We start from the raw sequence: 17,432 nt of genomic DNA, 5'->3' as shown, positions 1-17,432 counted from the left end.
ATTCTGTGAAAGCGTTCCGCATAACTATGAGTACATTATACACTGTAAAAAAAACCGTAAGTTAACAGCCTTTTTCAAAACTGGAAAGCGCCGTGAGAGGCGCGCACGGACAAAACGCCGTAGAGGCGACATGACGGCTCGAGTCCGTAAATGTACGGCTTTACATATTTCTTAGTTCAGGTCTGTGTTCCCTTTTCTTTGAAGTAAAAACACATAACACATGCCACGTTTGCTCTAGAGATAGTTTTCTTGTTGGCAGATGTCTCATGTTACGTGCCATTCGTGCCAATGCTAAAATCTCTTTCGAACGGCGGAGGGAGACCCACCCAAAAGCCGGCGCACTCAGCTCGCGGACGACGACAACCGAGCAAGGAGCGCCGTCCATCACGTGATGTTTACTTCTCGGTCTGTATGCCCGCTCGCGCGTGAACCACCACGGGCGGGAAGGGCGGCAACACTCTTCGTCGTCGCCGCGATCATCTTTCACCATTCAACCGGACTAAGAAGGTAAGCCAGCTCATTTTCGCATGCGCCTTGCGAGATAACCGAAGTGCAGAAGGAATCAAAGACGCGTTACTTAACGCAATGGCGCGGGCTGAGTCAGAAGACGCGCCATATTTTTTGCTTTAGCTTCCGGACTCAGTTGCGCGAGGGAAACCTATCCACGCATCAGACTCGACTTGATGGACGTGTGGAGGCGCAGGGCTCATCGCCATGACTGTTTGGTTTGCTCTGGGCTGAGTGGGCTTTCCCGAACTCCTTCTGTTCGTACTGTTGCGATAGGCCTTGGCGAAGGTCACGTCTTTCCTTCGCCTCCCCTTCTTTTCCACCCGGCGGGGTTTGGCCTTCGCATTTAGGATCGGCGACCGGCCGTCTGAGCCGTTGTTGACAGAACACGTCGCCCGGCGCGGCGTGGACGCCGCCACACCTGGGAGCGGAGCTGAGCCGGACTCTTCTCTCTGGCTGCGGGGGTCAGTCCATCCAGGAACCAGCTGCCCTACCGGGAGAGGATTCCGGGGGACGACGCCGGCGGCGGGACTTCCGGCCGAGTACGTTCGGCTCAAGTTTTCGTCCGGCGCCACTTGCGGATTATCCCGCTAAACCTTTCCCGAGCCACGACGCCGCATAATGAGGGGATCATCTCCATCACGGTCAGCGTCTGACGAGCTGACAGCGGACCCTTCGTCACAAACTCCTGGCGCGGCTTATCGAGGTCAAGAATGCACCTGCGCCGGATTGGGAAGCCCGTCCGACGCTGCAGTGTGTGCGTGTATGTGTGTGCGCGCTCGTGAGGATGAGTGGGGGCGGGGCCTGAACATGACGTCCGTTGGCAGTTCGGCCACCATTGGCTGCCAACCGCTGGAACATCAACAGCGACTGAATAAAAAGAGCAAACGAGAGGCCGCGAGTGTGCTCTCCGACGAACAAGAAACTTCTGTACATATGTAGTATAAACAGAGTTTATCGCGAGACACCCTCCCGTCTCCTGATGTCCCTGCCTGGAGTCGGCCTGCGGTTCCTGTCCTCGCCTGGCCCTGCCTGAGGCTGCCTGGGGCAGCCTCAGGCAGGGCTCCTCGGTCGCCTCTCCTCGGTCCTCGGTCGCAACAACTCGCAACTCCTCGGTCGCAACAACTGGTTGGCAGCGGCGGGATGACGTGCCTGCTCATGGTTCCTGGTACGGGTGAGTGCTTTGCAATTTTCCCTTGATTTGCCAGACCTTTTGCTCAGTGTTAGGTACGCGAGTTGAAGGCTGCCCTTTCGGCTCAGAAAAAGCGAAGTTCAAGCTGTCTGAGTTAGATAGGGGAGGGAGATTGCGACACTCGGGATCATGGAAGTCAGTGAGCTACGCATTCCTGATTTGGTGGCGGTATGCGAGGAGCTTGGCATAAGCGTGGGGCAGGCAAGGCGAAGAAAGCCGATCATGGAGCTACTTCGCGAAAAGGAAGTGTCCGACGTAGAGCTTCAGGAGGCTTGGGAGCTGATTCGGGAGCGGGACGAAAGAGCGGAGGCTGAAAAGCGGGAGCGGGTCGAAAGAGCGAAGGCTGAAAAGCAGGAGCGGGACGAAAGAGCGAAGGCTGAAAAGCAGGAGCGGGACGAAAAGCGCGAACGCGAACGCGAGAAGCGGGCTCGTGAATTGGCGGAGAAAAGGCTCGAGATTGAAACGTTGATGCAGGAAGTTCGGTCTCAAAGAAGAACGGTAGTAGTAGAGGTCACAGACTCGAAGTACCTAGCAGCGACATTTCCTCACTGGTTCACGTACGAGGGTGATCCGAAGCCACGAGAAAAAGACCTTGTGTCCAGGAGGGAAAGAGCGGTTGCACCAAGCGGAGCTAGAACGCGTCAGGTAGCGGCAGAGACGGTGGGTCAGAAAGAAAAGGTTGAAGAGGAAGAGTTCAATTTAACCGACGACCAGGGTCTTTGTGCCGACGGGACTACCGACGCCGTTCCGCACAACGCCGACTCCAGACCTGAAGCGCTGGAAGTTGGAGGGGATCCCGCCAAAAGAAGAGAAGAGGCCTCTCAAGCATCTGACGTCTGCTTCCTGGGGGACGAAGACAAGGCCAGCATGGTGATGCCGCCGCGGAAGTCTATCCAACTCGAGGAAAGCAACGTGGAGAAGTCAGCGGATGGGGAGGCGGAGCAGGAAGCGGGTCGTCCTGGCCGTCCCCCGTGGAACTCTGAGACCAAGCCAGGGCTGGACGAGCGAGACCAGAGTCAGGGGTGCTCGGAAAAAGCGTCCTGTTCGAGCCGTCCTTTTGGAAAGAAGGAACAGAAGAGGAAGCAGCGCAGGGTCAGCGCTTTCCGTCCTGCTCCGAACGATTCTGATCAGCAACGTCAACAGAGGCGCGACGCGTCGAGCCAGAAGCAGAAGTCGTCCAGGCCGGGAAGGGGGAAGCGCGGAGGCACCCATCCCAAGGATCCATCAGCCGGCGGCGGCTGCAAGAGAAAAGGATCCAAGGGGAGCGCGGAGAAAACCAGGCTGGATGAGAAAAATCCGGAGCAGGGTCCCTCGAAAACCTCGTCTCCATCGCAGAACGACATTGGGTGTCCGTCCAGACGGAAAAGACATAGGAGGAGGAGGCAGCGCGAGATCAGCGTTCTCCGTCCTGGTGCGGACATTTCTGATGAAGGGCATTTTTGGAAATCTGGCGAAGGCGAGTCTCGCAAAAGGGAGCTGTCGTCGAGACTGGGACACAGAAATCCCGCGCATATTCATCCCAAGGAAGTATTGACGGACAGCGGCTGCGAAAGCAAGGGGCTTGACTGCGACAAGGAAGACTTAAGTCTGGGCAAGCGAGAAGATCCGAAGCGCAGGCGGTCCGAGAGGTCATCACGATCATGGCACGGCAAGTCTGATGGCGACAATTCAGGCGCCGACATGAGCGGGCCGTTCACTCAAAAGAGACCCAAGAAGAGAAGGCTGCGCAGGGTCGGTGCCTTCCAATCCGGCCCGGCCCCATCCAATCAACAACGTCACCAGAAGCTGAAGAGGAGCAACTCCAGAAAGAGAAAGCCGTCGTCTGGGCTGGGAGACGGAAATCGTGAAGATATCAATCGTGAAGATATCCACCCCAAGAAAGCACCAGCCGACAGCGGCTGGAGGAGCAAGGAGCACAGCGGTGACGCTAGGAAGCCGAAGCTGAAAAAGCAAAAAGGTTCGAAGCAGCGGCGCTTTAAGAGGCTCAGTGCGCGCAACTCCAGAAAGTTCTCTTCGAGGCCGGGAGAAAGCAAACGCCAGGACACCTATCCCAAGGAGCCATCGACCCAGACCGGAAGTGCGAGCAACGGGCCTGGTGGCGACACCAGCAAATCTACACTAGATGCGGAAATGACGAGACAGAGCCGCTCGGACGAGAAGAACGAGGGCTGCGAGGAGTCACGCAGCGTAAGGAAGCCGAGAGTCAAGCCGTCACATTTGTCTCATGCTTCCACGACGAGAAGAGATGATCAACAGAATGCAGGAACCTTGCTGGACAAATCCTCAATCTCGTCCAAGTACCTCGGGTCCTATGAGTACGTGCTCGCCTCGCAGCTTGTTCTTCAGCGGGAGTTTAAGTCAGATGCGGAAATCAAGTCAGAACTTTCCGACTGTGGCTTTGAGGAAACTTTCGAGTCTGGGGACCAGGGCTTTTCTGGTGAGAGTGGCACCGAGAACAGACTGGGCGTAGGTTAGAGCGCAAGTTCTCGCCAGTGAAAGCGGACGAGGCAGAGGCCGCCAGAAAAGGGGAAAGCTTAATTTGGATGTCTTTTCCTGAAGTCGGCTTAGCAAGCGGTATGAATAGCTTTTCCTTTTTCGGGAGTCTGAGTTTTGCGTGTTGTTCGGCTTCAGTTCGTTGTGTCGGCGATAGAGTTCTTTTAAAGCGGTTTTATCGTCGGTATAGTTTGCCTTATGGAGGAGGCGCTTGAATTTAATAGGGATATGTCCTATGTAAGTTACGTAACGGTACGTAATGTGTTCTTTTCACGGGAGTCCGTTTTCGCGTTTTGTTGAGCCGCAGTGCGATGTGTTGGCAAGCTCTAAAGTTTATCTCGCTTCACGGTAGTAAGCCTTCGAGGCGAGGTAAAAAGGGGCACAGCTAAAAGAGGAACGCTGATTATCTAGGCCGGGGCTTCTAAGACGTGAACGAGCTCCATGATCGGATTGTACAAATTTGTAAAGTTTTTTTTGTTTGTTTCAAATCCTTGGAAAGGGTCATCTTCATTTTGTGATTGTGTTTTTATGTCAGAGCACGCTACCATAACTTTTGTTTCTGTTTGCCTGGTTTAGGGTATGGTTTACTTTAAAGGGCTTAGTGACAGCCTGACCTCGAGTGTCGAGTGAGGGAGATTTTAGGTAGTAGGTGGAAAGGGGTTGTCTTCATTTATTTTTTTGGTCTGGCGGATCGGGGGAGGAAAGCGAAGCACTTGTCGCTACTGGGATCATGACTTGCTATGTTTGTCTCGCCCACGCCTTCCTCTTGTGACCTGAGTTGAGGTCCCCCACTCCAGAGATTTGGACCCGACCCTCGCCTACGTCTCAAGGCAGGAGATGATCACCGGACCCTCTCCCAAGAAAGCGAGGCACTCATCGAGTCAGCGCAGCAGTGTGGGACTGCTGCCCTCCTGATGAGCTCAGTGGCGGCGGAGGTGTTGTTGCGATAGGCCTTGGCGAAGGTCACGTCTTTCCTTCGCCTCCCCTTCTTTTCCACCCGGCGGGGTTTGGCCTTCGCATTTAGGATCGGCGACCGGCCGTCTGAGCCGTTGTTGACAGAACACGTCGCCCGGCGCGGCGTGGACGCCGCCACACCTGGGAGCGGAGCTGAGCCGGACTCTTCTCTCTGGCTGCGGGGGTCAGTCCATCCAGGAACCAGCTGCCCTACCGGGAGAGGATTCCGGGGGACGACGCCGGCGGCGGGACTTCCGGCCGAGTACGTTCGGCTCAAGTTTTCGTCCGGCGCCACTTGCGGATTATCCCGCTAAACCTTTCCCGAGCCACGACGCCGCATAATGAGGGGATCATCTCCATCACGGTCAGCGTCTGACGAGCTGACAGCGGACCCTTCGTCACAAACTCCTGGCGCGGCTTATCGAGGTCAAGAATGCACCTGCGCCGGATTGGGAAGCCCGTCCGACGCTGCAGTGTGTGCGTGTATGTGTGTGCGCGCTCGAGAGGATGAGTGGGGGCGGGGCCTGAACGTGACGTCCGTTGGCAGTTCGGCCACCATTGGCTGCCAACCGCTGGAACATCAACAGCGACTGAATAAAAAGAGCAAACGAGAGGCCGCGAGTGTGCTCTCCGACGAACAAGAAACTTCTGTACATATGTAGTATAAACAGAGTTTATCGCGAGACACCCTCCCGTCTCCTGATGTCCCTGCCTGGAGTCGGCCTGCGGTTCCTGTCCTCGCCTGGCCCTGCCTGAGGCTGCCTGGGGAACTCCTCGGTCGCAACAGTACCTTTTGCTTTCGGGCGCCGTCACCCTTTCGCTTTCGGGCGCGGCAAGAACCGGAGAAATCAGATTTTAACATGAAAGACTGAAGCGCGCTCATTGAATAATCATAATGAGCGCTGTCGCGTACTGAATTTAAGAGCATGTCGTGTTTTCTCTAGTTTATACACTGATGTCTAGGACAATTGCTGGATCGCGTACCCCCGCTTGATCGCTGCAGCCCGAGTGCGGCCACCGGACGGCAATCTTGCATGTTGAGAAAGCGCGCTTTTGGAGCGTTGCGGAGGCTGGTGGCAGCGTGCTGAAGACACGGTTTCTACTGGTTCGTCGTCATTCACCGAAGAAGTTCTTTAAAACTATGTAAGACGTGAGACTTGCGGATGAAAACACGTGACAATGTTTACGGAAGCGCAGTGCAGCAGAAAAAAGGCACAACTCGTCGAAAACAAGTTTCGCCGGTCTCGCGGCATGTTCAAAGCTTCCTTGGCACCCCGAAGCGCTGCGTCTCTATGCATTCGCACGCTTGGATGCCGGTCAAGAATCGACACCGTGTGAATGTGTTTTGCGAGTGCAATGTGCCTGTAGCCGTATGTGCCTCTGGAGCAGCGGTTTACTTTACTCTGACGACTGTATTTGTAACTAAGTGGCGACGGAAGAGGGGGGAAAGTACTTTTTTTTTTTTTTTTTGCTAGACGGTTCAGAGAATACCGCGCACAACAGCTCCTCATCAGTGATCAGCGGTGTCTCATTATCAGCCTACTTAATTTCACTTGACGTTTGAGCACGGCTCGCCTAATTGTGATTGGTCAGCAGGCTGCACACGACCATATGGGCCGCGCTTCAAAGATCTCCATTCTCGCCGTCTTGTACTTTTGCCTTCGAAAACCCTCCTTGCTCTACAGCGTTGCTCTATTTGTGCTGCTATGTGATCTATTAGAGTAGATTTGGAACACGGCCATGGTTAATAGTGCATAAGAGCAACTGTACAGATTGCTTTCCCCCCTTTATTAATAGCAACTCGCCTGAGCATCTGGATGCTCCAGAACTCTTTAGCCGATATAAGATGCAAAGACATCTGTGCACGACACACCTTCAAAACATTTTCGCGGCACCAATTCTTGATCGGCATCCTAGCGTGCGAAGACACAGAGACTCAGCGCTTCGGCATGCCAGGGAAGCTTTGATCATGCCGCAAGACCGTCGAAACTTGCTTTCGACGAGTTGTGCCTTTCTCTTGCGGCACTGCGCTTCCGTAAAAATTCACACATGTTACTCGCTTATATTTGCCTACGTAAAAGCGACTATTAAAATATATGCTCAAGCAAAAAGTGGCCACTTTCCGAGAAGTGTGTCCAACCCTTAGTTTCCCTTTTGTAGTAGCTTCTCCTTGGCTGGAACGATTATTGATACCTTGCGTGGGGGGAAGAGCGGTGTCAATCATAGTTTCGGTGGCACCGATTACTTGAGAAGCACTCGTATGAATGAATATTCCTCCCATTATTTTCATTTTAGGGAAAAATGCTTGTTCTGACGTGTGGTTTATTCGCTATGTTTAAATAGTTTTGTTGCTTTGCAGTTGTCGAAGGTGGGACTGATTTAGTTATTGCATGAAGCTTTAAAGGCAATGAGGTCATTGCCAAAGTTCTGTGTTTTTGCTTTCTATCCCCATTTCCAACAGCATTCTTTTTGCTGTGAATAATTGTGTGTCATAATTGCAGTTATGATAGTTTTTATGACACTGTGAGGAACTGCGGGAATTGCTATAGTTCTTGCATCGCTTTTTACAATGTGATAAACCGTAATTTCTGCTCCAAAAGCTCAAATGTGGGGGACACGCTATCACAGCCGTGATGAAGCATTCAAGCATCTTTTTGCTGCAGATTATACTTCTGAGCATCGCCAGCAGTGACGGGGTCCATATGCTGGACGAACTACAGGACGCCACGAAATTGATTGTTCTCGAGCCAACCACGGGAAAACAGTGGTTCCTGGGACCCATCTTGGTGGATTTCAAGTTGGGAGCATTAAGAGCCTGCCAGCACTGGTCTTCAGCTACGATGCCTCTACAGAAGCTGCTATCCAACGCCAGTCGTTTGAGGCACGCTACCACAGCCATGAAGGAACGCTCGGACATCTTTTTGCTGCAGGTTCGTTATTTGAATACTTCAACTTGCCGTCGTTCAAGCAACTATTGTCTGCTAGTGGTATCCTGCCCCGGTGCTTGGTTGTGCTGTTTTCGTTGCGTGTGGTCTTGGTTTCGGGACGTCATGTCCTTAAGTTCGCAGTGTGAAATAAATTAAATGAAATATGTGCTACAAAAGCCATGTTTTTGCTGCAGAAGCTGCTATAAGCAGTTCTTTTGTAAGCTTCACCAATGATGATTACATTTTGACTGTTAATGCATGGAAAAATTAGCCACTTGTGCTTTCTTGCCTTTGAAACATGCTCAGATAATTATATGGTTTGAAGTTGAACCGGGGGGGGGGGGGGGGGGGGGGGCTTCATTGTTTACTTTTAGAATGTAACACGCATCTCCAATGTTCAACTCAACGAGCTTCCCGCAGCGTCCATCTGCATCACACTAGGCAAGCCTTTGTGCATCTTTTGGCATGCAGGATACAACACTACTTTATTTCAATTGTAGGCTACTGCATTACCGTAAAATACCAGGCAAGCGCCCACTCATAATTTAGAGATAATCGCGAAAAAAATGGGGGAATGGGCGCTTGCCTGGTCATCAAATTTACATATAAATGTACTGTGCATGATTTCTCAGATCTTAGAAATTTGGATATCGGCACTTCATGTGGAATGGGCGGATGCATGGTATTCTACGGTAGCTAAGAGTTGTACTTGGAGTGTCGTTCGGTACAAGGAAAATAGTTTTTCTTCATATGTTCACAAATCTAGCGTGCGAAGGCACAGAGACTCAGCGCTTCGGCATGCCAAGGAAGCTTTGATCATGCCGCAAGACCGTCGAAACTTGCTTTTGACGAGTTCTGCTTTTTTCTCTCGGCACTGCGCTTCCGTAAAAACTCACACATGTTCTCATTAGCAAGTATCCGGCTTACGCAGGGTTTTAAAAAAACGTTTCTGGCGAATGACGACGAACAAGTAGAAAACGTGTCTTCAGCACGCTGCGGCCAGCCTCGGCAACGCTCCAAAAACACAATTTTTCGACGTGCAACATTGCCGTCTGGTGGCCGCACTCGCTGAGCGGGGATGCGCGATTGAACAATTGTCATAGAGATCAGTGAGTTTATGTGTAAAAAAAGTTCTTGTCTATGGTAGTTTGTTTTGAGGTGGGCCGATAGTCTCCACTAGAGGGTTCGATGGCGCATTGAGCGAACAGGTATAAAGCCACCGGAAGTAAGCTGCTTGTCCCGGAAGTGAGCGCTTGACAGGCTTTCCCACTCTTACGAGCGGTGGTCGAAACAGTGTCCAAGGCGCTTGATTTGCTTTTGTTATAACAATAGAGCCTGCTTGTCGCGTTCATGCAGGCCCGAGATGTCTTCTTGGAAGCCATTTCATGTCTGAGAATTTCGAGATTCTAGTTGATTAAGTGTACACTCCCCAAGTTCAAGTGCCTCATTCTCAAGATTGATTCCTAAAAAGGATTATTAAAACCCGCGTAAAAATGCAAGAAAGCATGAACCAAAACATTAACTGAATCCATTATAAAACCCAGCAAACACTCGATTTCTGGGACAAGCAGCGAGCTTCCGATGGCTTCACTCGTGCCCGACTCCGAGCTAGGCTAAGCGCCTTCCAGGCCCCTATATTAGAGATCAGTGAGCTAGGCCTACCGCGCGAACGACGGTCGTGCGTGCATGTCGTCGGTGGTACCACGGGTGGCACCACGGGTGGCACCACTGACGTCATAAGATGCTAGAGAGCCTCAAGTAAGAGTGCATTCAACTTAAACCATGGAGTGTGTTTGCAATTTAATGGCAGCGTTAAAGATGGCGGATTATACAGTTTTCTGCGTGTAAAACATGCTTAAACTATTGGAACAAAAATGGTGTCTATAGAAAAGTGTTATTTTATTCTTCACATAAAATCTTCAAGCATCTGTTTTTAACCGGATTTACGTTGAAAAACTACCCGTATTCCCGTAACCAACAGCAAAATTTTGCAATTTAATGGTGCCCATGAACACATGCCTTGATCTAGCAGTTGAACACACTTTTACTTGAGGCTCTTAATTAGATGCTGGCTGGAAGCAGATGACGACATGCCACCTGCTTCGGCCGCTATGATTCATTAAATACTTTCAGTAGATATGATGTATTACCGTTCGATAATAAATAGGACTAGGGTACACAAACCACTTCCGTCCCACGGTGAGCTTCCATAAACGAAAACAATTTTTTTCTCTCATGAAATTGAGGAACCCCAAGTTACTCGCTTATATTTGCCTACGTAAAAGCAACTATTAAAATATATGCTCAAGCAAAAAGTGGCCACTTTCCGAGAAGAGTGTCCAACCCTTAGTTTCCCTTTTGTAGTAGCTTCTCCTTGGCTGGAACGATTATTGATACCTTGCGTGGGGGGAAGAGCGGAGTCAATCATTGTTTCGGTGGCACTGATTACTTGAGGAACACTCGTATGAATCTTCCTCCCATTATTTTCATTTTAGGGAAAAATGCTTGTTGTGACGTGTGGTTTATTCGCTATGCTTAAATAGTTTTGTTGCTTTGCAGTTGTCGAAGATGGGACTGATTTAGTTATTGCATCAAGCTTTAAAGGGGCACTGACACATCAAAATCGTAATTTATTTTATTATCCGAAACGATTGAAAATGATGCCGGGACATTACCCTCAAAATTCGAAACTTGGGAATTCAGTATTTGTGAATTAAAAAACAATTTCCAAATGCCGAATTTGAAGTTCCCGCGCCATCCGCGCCAGCGCAGTGAGTCAAATTTTGCGGTCTCCTGCGACTTGACTTTCTTTTGGACCTCCGCACCACGCTGTGAAGCAAAGCGCCGTTGCTACCGTGACCCGAAGAGAGGAGGATGTGAGCAGGCGGGATAGAAGGGAGCCGGCGCTGCGAAAAACCGGTTTCTTACCCGACTCGGCAATAAGCCTCTGCTCGAGCGCCGCCAAGGTTTCCGAGGGAGAACACAAATCCAGGAAGCGACATCTCACCGAAATCTGATTTTTGGTATTTCAAAAAGAAAGGCCGTAGTGCGTTCGTCATTGCGTTAAAAAACATGTTTTACGATTGCCGTTATTAAATGTTATAGAAATGTCGCCTACAAAGCTTCTAAATTTCCTGATTTTTGACGTCACCGATCAAAAGAAGCAAGGAGGTTAGCGCGGGAAATATAAACGCCAAAAATAAAAAGGCGCGCGCGCGCGCGGGAAAATTTTTTTTCGCGATGCGGTTTTTTTTGCGTGTTTATGGCTACAACTTGCATCGTTTTAGACAATAAAAAAGAATACGACCTTTGGTGTGTCAGTGCCCCTTTAAAGGCAATGAGGTCATTGCCAAAGTTCTGTGTTTTTGCTTTCTATCCCCTGCGAATAATTGTGTATCATAATTGCAATTATAATAATTTTTATGACACTGTGAGGAACTGCGGGAATTTCTATAGTACTTGCATCGCTTTTTACAATGTGATAAACCGGAATCGCCTGCTCCAAAAGCTTTGATGTGGGGGACACGCTACCACAGCCGTGGTGAAGCGCTCACGCATCTTTTTGCTGCAGATTATACTTCTGAGCATCGCCAGCAGTGACGGGGCTCATATGCTGGACGAACCACAGGACGCCACGAAATTGATTGTTCTCGAGCCGACCACGGGAAAACAGTGGTTCCTGGGACCCATCTTGGTGTATTTCAAGTTGGGAGCATTAGGAGCCTGCCAGCACTGGTCTTCAGCTACGATGCCTCTACAGAAGCCGCTATCCCACGCCAGTCATTCGAGGCACGCTACCACAGCCATGAAGGAACGCTCGGACATCTTTTTGCTGCAGGTTCGTTATTTTAATAGTTCAACTTGCCATCGTTCAAGCAACTATTGTCTGCTAGTGGTATCCTGCCCCGGTGCTTGGTTGTGCTGTTTTCGTTGCGTGTGGTCTTGGTTTCGGGACGTCATGTCCTTAAGTTTGCAGTGTGAAATAAATTAAATGAAATATGTGCTACAAAAGCCATGTTTTTGCTGCAGAAGCTGCTATAAGCAGTTCTTTTGTAAGCTTCACCACTGATGATTACATTTTGTCTGTTAATGCGTGGAAAAATTAGCCACTTGTGCTTTCTTGCCTTTGAAACATGCTCAGATAATTATATGGTTTGAAGTTGAACCGGGGGGGGGGGGGGGGGGGGCTTCATTGTTTACTTTTAGAATGTAACACGCATCTCCAATGTTCAACTCAAAGAGCTTCCCGCAGCGTCCATCTGCATCACACTGGGCAAGCCTTTGTGTATCTTTTGGCATGCAGGATACAACACTTCTTTTATTCAATTGTAGGCTACTGTATTACTGTAAAATACCAGGCAAGCGCCCACTCAAAATTTAGAGATAATCGCAAAAAAATGGAGAATGGGCGCTTGCCTGGTCATCAATTTTACGTATAAATGTACTATGCATATTTTCTCGGATCTTAAAAATTTGGATATCGGCGCTTAATGTAGAATGGGTGGATGCATGGTATTCTGCGGTAGCTAAGAGTTGTACTTGGAGTGTCATTCGGTACAAGGAAAATAGTTTTTCGTCATATGTTCACAAATCTGGTTCCCTCCATTTTCAATTGTATATAAGTGACACAGATAAGAAAGATTGTAAATAATTTGATTCCCAAAAAAACAGAAAAAAAGACAAGTGACACATTATTTCTAAGCTCACACTTCACCATTTGCATCTCTGGTTTATTTATATGGTACATACTACACAACAAGGAATCACCCTGTGCCACCTACCTTATCTGAATGCTGAGGGTGCTTGCTTTTGTTTATTGGTTGAAGGTGATAAGTTCCTTTTTTAACTAAGGGATGGACCGGATGAGGAAGCAGTTGTGGTTGTCACGAGCCAAAATTTCACCAGCTTCCACATATCCTTGCGATTCTATCCTGATAGCCTGCAGTTATCTCATCTTATTGAACTCGGTCATGCAACCCCATCTGGTAACTGTACTGCCAAATGTTCACACGACACCGAGGGCTGTCTTTGATATAGGGCTTTGCTTGACCTGCATAGGCTACGCAAAAGTGGATCACATATTGTTCCCACCATACAATGCACCTGGAGGTGTCTCCTCTTGCAACGTTTTTTTGCTCCTCTTCTCTGTTCAATACACAAACTGATATCCATGGGGGTAGGTGGTGCCATATGATTTAAGTTATCTTCTATGTTTTGTTTTATCTGTAATTCCTGGTAGCAACCTCCACTGAGAGATCCTTTTGTTTGCCGAGTCACTTCTATCCGTACCTGTTTTTTATGTTTCCTTTGTGACGTATCAATAAGCCAGTCTACAATTTTAGTCGCCATGCATTTTTATCCTAATTATATTGACGAGTAGGGTCACTTGGGCTCTGCTTTGGTTGTTGGAGTACCATAAAAGTCCACGCTATGTTTCATGGGAGTTACTTCAGCTCAAGTTCAAGTTCATTACCTTAAGGGCATTCTCGTGGAATGCATTGGGGGGAACAAGAATTTGTAGTGGCAATAACAACATCCTAAATAGGTTAAGCATTAATTTCACGTACACACAATTAATTGTTTACGTGTATGTGTAAAACAAAAGAAGAGCTGTAGGTATTATTTTAGAATTCAAATGGTTCTAGATTTTTCAGGAATGGAAAAAATGAAATCTAAGTATGTCACCGAAGCCCATTACATGTTACTATAAAGCTGCCAAATTAGTTTATCAAAAAATGCATTAGTTTCACACAAAAAATTCTAATTAGTTGCGGGACCCTTGGGTCCACCTACTCAGCGAGCCAGGCCTTGGTGACGACATCTGCCTTGTCCCTTTAGTGTCTCTAGTCAGTCCCAAGCTGCGGGGCGGTGCCACTCGTAGATCTCTTGTATGCACTTTCAGGTATGGATCAGAAGGCGCCCAGGCGTCCCTCGCCTCAACTAAGCTCCTTTGTCCCACTTTTCCCTCCCAATTTTTTGGGAAGTTGGAATATCTGGCACAGCTTGCTCCTTCGAATTCAACGTCACTTAGGTACAGAGCCTGAGTAACGGACAGGCATGGCGTGGCGAACGCGGGTAGAGAACAACGAAAGAGAGATTGTTTAACGTCTTAATCAGAGTCACGTGGTTTATCGACGAGCTGCCGTCGCCACAGTAGGAGTTGTGTCAAGGTATCCTGGTCCCCAGATAAACATGATGAACATTAAAAAAAATAATTTTGTAATTATTGGAGTTTTAAATATTCTGAATTGTTTAGTGTATATGCAATAAGCTATCGTTCTGTCATGTAACAAATACTCTAACTTGCCTAATTTCTGTGTCCATGCCCCTTTCAAGTAGTTTCATTTGGGGTTTACAGCTTTCTTAAATCACACTGGCACCTGCAGTGCACTTACGTGTAACTCATAGTTTGCAGATATCGGGAGGTTTAGTTTGTCATTGCATTCTATTCAGAACCTAACCATATCCCGCATTTTTTTTTTCAGGTTCTGTAGTTGTTTATATGGACTTGATTGCTCTGGAAGTTATGATGATTGCCTTCCACAGGAAGGCTGGACGTGACCCACGAATTAATTCTCAGGAATAAAGGTATGCACGTGTTTTATTCCCTGCTGCATCTTGTGTGCACTTCCTCGAAATTTCTTACTAACACGGTGTTCAAGCACCTGTTTATCTCTGGGAGGTGCACTTTCTTAAATCACACTGGCACCTGCAGTGCACTTACGTGTAACTCATAGCTTGAATATCGGGAGGTTTAGTTTGTCATCGCATTCTATTCAGACCCTAACCACATTCCACATTTTTTTTCCAGGTTCTGTAGTTGTTCATATGGACTTGATTGCTCTGGAAGTTATGAAGATTGCCTTCCCCATGAAAGCTGGACATGACCCATGAATTAATTTTCAAGAATGAAGGTATGCACGTGTTTTACTTCCTACTGCATCTTGTGTGCACTTTCTCGAAATTTCTTACTAACATGGTTTTCAAGCACCTGTTTATCTCTGGGACGTGTACTTGGCAGTAACATCTGAAATTAACTTGCGACAGCAGGCTTGAAGAAACTCCATGAATGCGGCAACTTTATCTTCGAAGGCATTTTTCAAACTTCCCTTGCTAAAATGGTTTCGTAGCATAAGTCATAAGTTGGTTTCACTGTCTAACGTTTGCCAGAATTAAGCTGAGGTTCCTGCACTGCACTTATGTGCAGCGCTTAAAGTCTGGGTCGTCTCAGGGGGTCCCACACTGATTTTAACGGATGGTCTGGGACCCTCCTCCACAGCCCCAGCATTTGTGAAATCAAAATCATATCTTGCAATAAAATAGCTTGTTTTCAGGAATGTGACATTTGGGGATTAGCAATTCGAGGGTTGCAGGTACGGTGGGGACAGAGTCAGCAGTGGGTGTTATCTTATGTGCATCTAATACATTTCGTCAGAACCCCCCCTCCCGCCCTTTTCCCTTCTTTAAGGGACCTCCCTCAACCTAAGGGAGACTTCAAGCTCTGCTTATGTGTAACTCATAGTTAGCAGGAAATGGAAGGTTCGTTCTGTCATCACATTCTGTTCAGAACCTAATCACATACCACATTTTTTGTTTTGTTTTCCAGGTTCTGTAGTTTTCCCTATGAGCTTGATTGTTCAGGAAGTTAAAGATTGCTTTCCATGTGAAAGCTGGAAAGCAAGCCCACTAATTATTTTAAGAATAGACGTATGAACATGTTTTACTTTGTACTGCATCTTATGTGCACTTGCTTGAAATTTCTTACTAACACGGTGTTTAATTATCTCTGGAAGGCACAGTTGGCAGTAACTTCTGAAATTAACTCGTGACAACAAACTTGAGGTATTTTATTGGATGTGGAAATTCTGTCTTCAAAGGAATTTTTGTAACCTCCCTTGTTGAAATGGTTTCGGATCATAAGTTACAAGTTGGTTTCACTGTAGTGCTCGCCATAGTTAAGATGAGGCTCCTGCAATGCGCTTAGATGTAACTCGTAGTTTGCTGAAATTGGGAGGTTTATTATGTCATCGCACTCTGTTCATAACCTAACACATTCCACATTTTTTGTTTTTGTTTTCCAGGTTCTGTAGTTCTCCATGTGGACTTGATTGCTCTGGAAGTTAGATTGCCTTCCAAATGAAAGCTGGACGTGGTCCACTAACTATTTCTCAAGAATAAAGGTATGAACATGTTTCACTTCATACTGCATCTTACGTGCGCTTCCTCGAAATTGCTTACTTACACATATTCTTGTGCGAGTAGATGATTTTGAGTTCGAAGCGAATAGAGGTATTGGCCGAATATTTTCGATTTGAATATCGAATAGTTTTTCCATGCTTTTTACTATCACTGCATAATCCTTAGACGAAAACCCAGCTAAACTTGTGAACATTGTTCCACTTGTTTGTTTATACGCAAAGTTTAATCTATTTATATTTATGAACTGTGACTTCAGAAGTTCTGATGTCTTGGAATGGCAAGTAAACGATGGATTTGACATAAAATGAATCCTATAGAAATGTCCAATTGAGTGAATTTACAAATCTTGCTATATAAAATAATCTTTCGTTAATTTGAGTTAAAAAATGAAAGCCGTTTACGACTCCCTGTAACACCGGATAAGAGCGCAGCTCTTGAGGAGGAGGATGGAAGGGTACTGAGGGATAGGCGACCCCCTGAGGTTGCCCGACCTCGTGGGGGCAGGTCACGGGACTTCAGGGGGGTGACCCTTGTGAGGGTAACTCTCATAACCCTCATGACCCTTGTGAGGGTGATCCTCGTGAGAGTAACCCTTGTGACCCTCGTGAGGGTAACCCTTTCGAGGGTAACTAATTCTCGCAACCCTTGTGAGGGTAATGCTTGTGACCATCGTGAGGATAACCCTCGTGACCCTAACCCTCGTAACCCTCACGAGGGTAACCTTCGTGACATCATTATGGGAAACTTCCCATAATGCAAAGCGCGATTACGGCGACGCCGCTCAAGCCGGAAACGGGCGCCTAAGAGCTGTGCTCTAAAAGAATGAATCGCGCATGAGGAACGCAGGTTGTAAGGGCATCTCTGCCTAACAGTATACTCTTGCATAACAGTCAGTTTAATTTTAAAACTTTGACTACAAAGTAGATATGCACATTCACAAAGTTTCCATTTATTTTCAAATACAGCCGGCACACGTGCACCACCCCGCGTTCAATGTATGCTTTTCTTCCAACCACGCAATTGCGATATTTCTATTTTCCCAAGTGTTTATCGTAGTGGGTTATCCTGTTGAGTGCGCTTCTTATTGAGCACCGTTGCACTGCGGAGAAGCAACACCCGCGGAGCTCGCTTCCGCAGGTATTGCTTCTCCGCAGTGCAAC

The 17,432-nt window shown here is 48.0% G+C and overlaps 1 protein-coding gene across 1 annotated transcript; it reads left to right on the top strand.

Annotated features, from left to right (window-relative positions):
• The first annotated feature begins 2,167 nt into the window (after nucleotides 1-2,167).
• On the top strand, nucleotides 2,168-4,174 carry LOC115326535 (claspin-like). Its single transcript, XM_029987446.4, has one exon. It carries the CDS (start codon nucleotides 2,168-2,170, stop codon nucleotides 4,172-4,174), a length of 2,007 nt encoding a protein of 668 aa, XP_029843306.4.
• Nucleotides 4,175-17,432: the final 13,258 nt, after the last annotated feature.

This window comes from Ixodes scapularis, unplaced genomic scaffold, assembly GCF_016920785.2.
Source record: "Ixodes scapularis isolate PalLabHiFi unplaced genomic scaffold, ASM1692078v2 PGA_scaffold0__279_contigs__length_252992795, whole genome shotgun sequence".
Taxonomy (NCBI): domain Eukaryota; kingdom Metazoa; phylum Arthropoda; class Arachnida; order Ixodida; family Ixodidae; genus Ixodes; species Ixodes scapularis.
The sequence above is the reverse complement of the archived record's forward strand: the minus strand, read 5'-3'. Positions and strand labels throughout refer to the sequence as shown.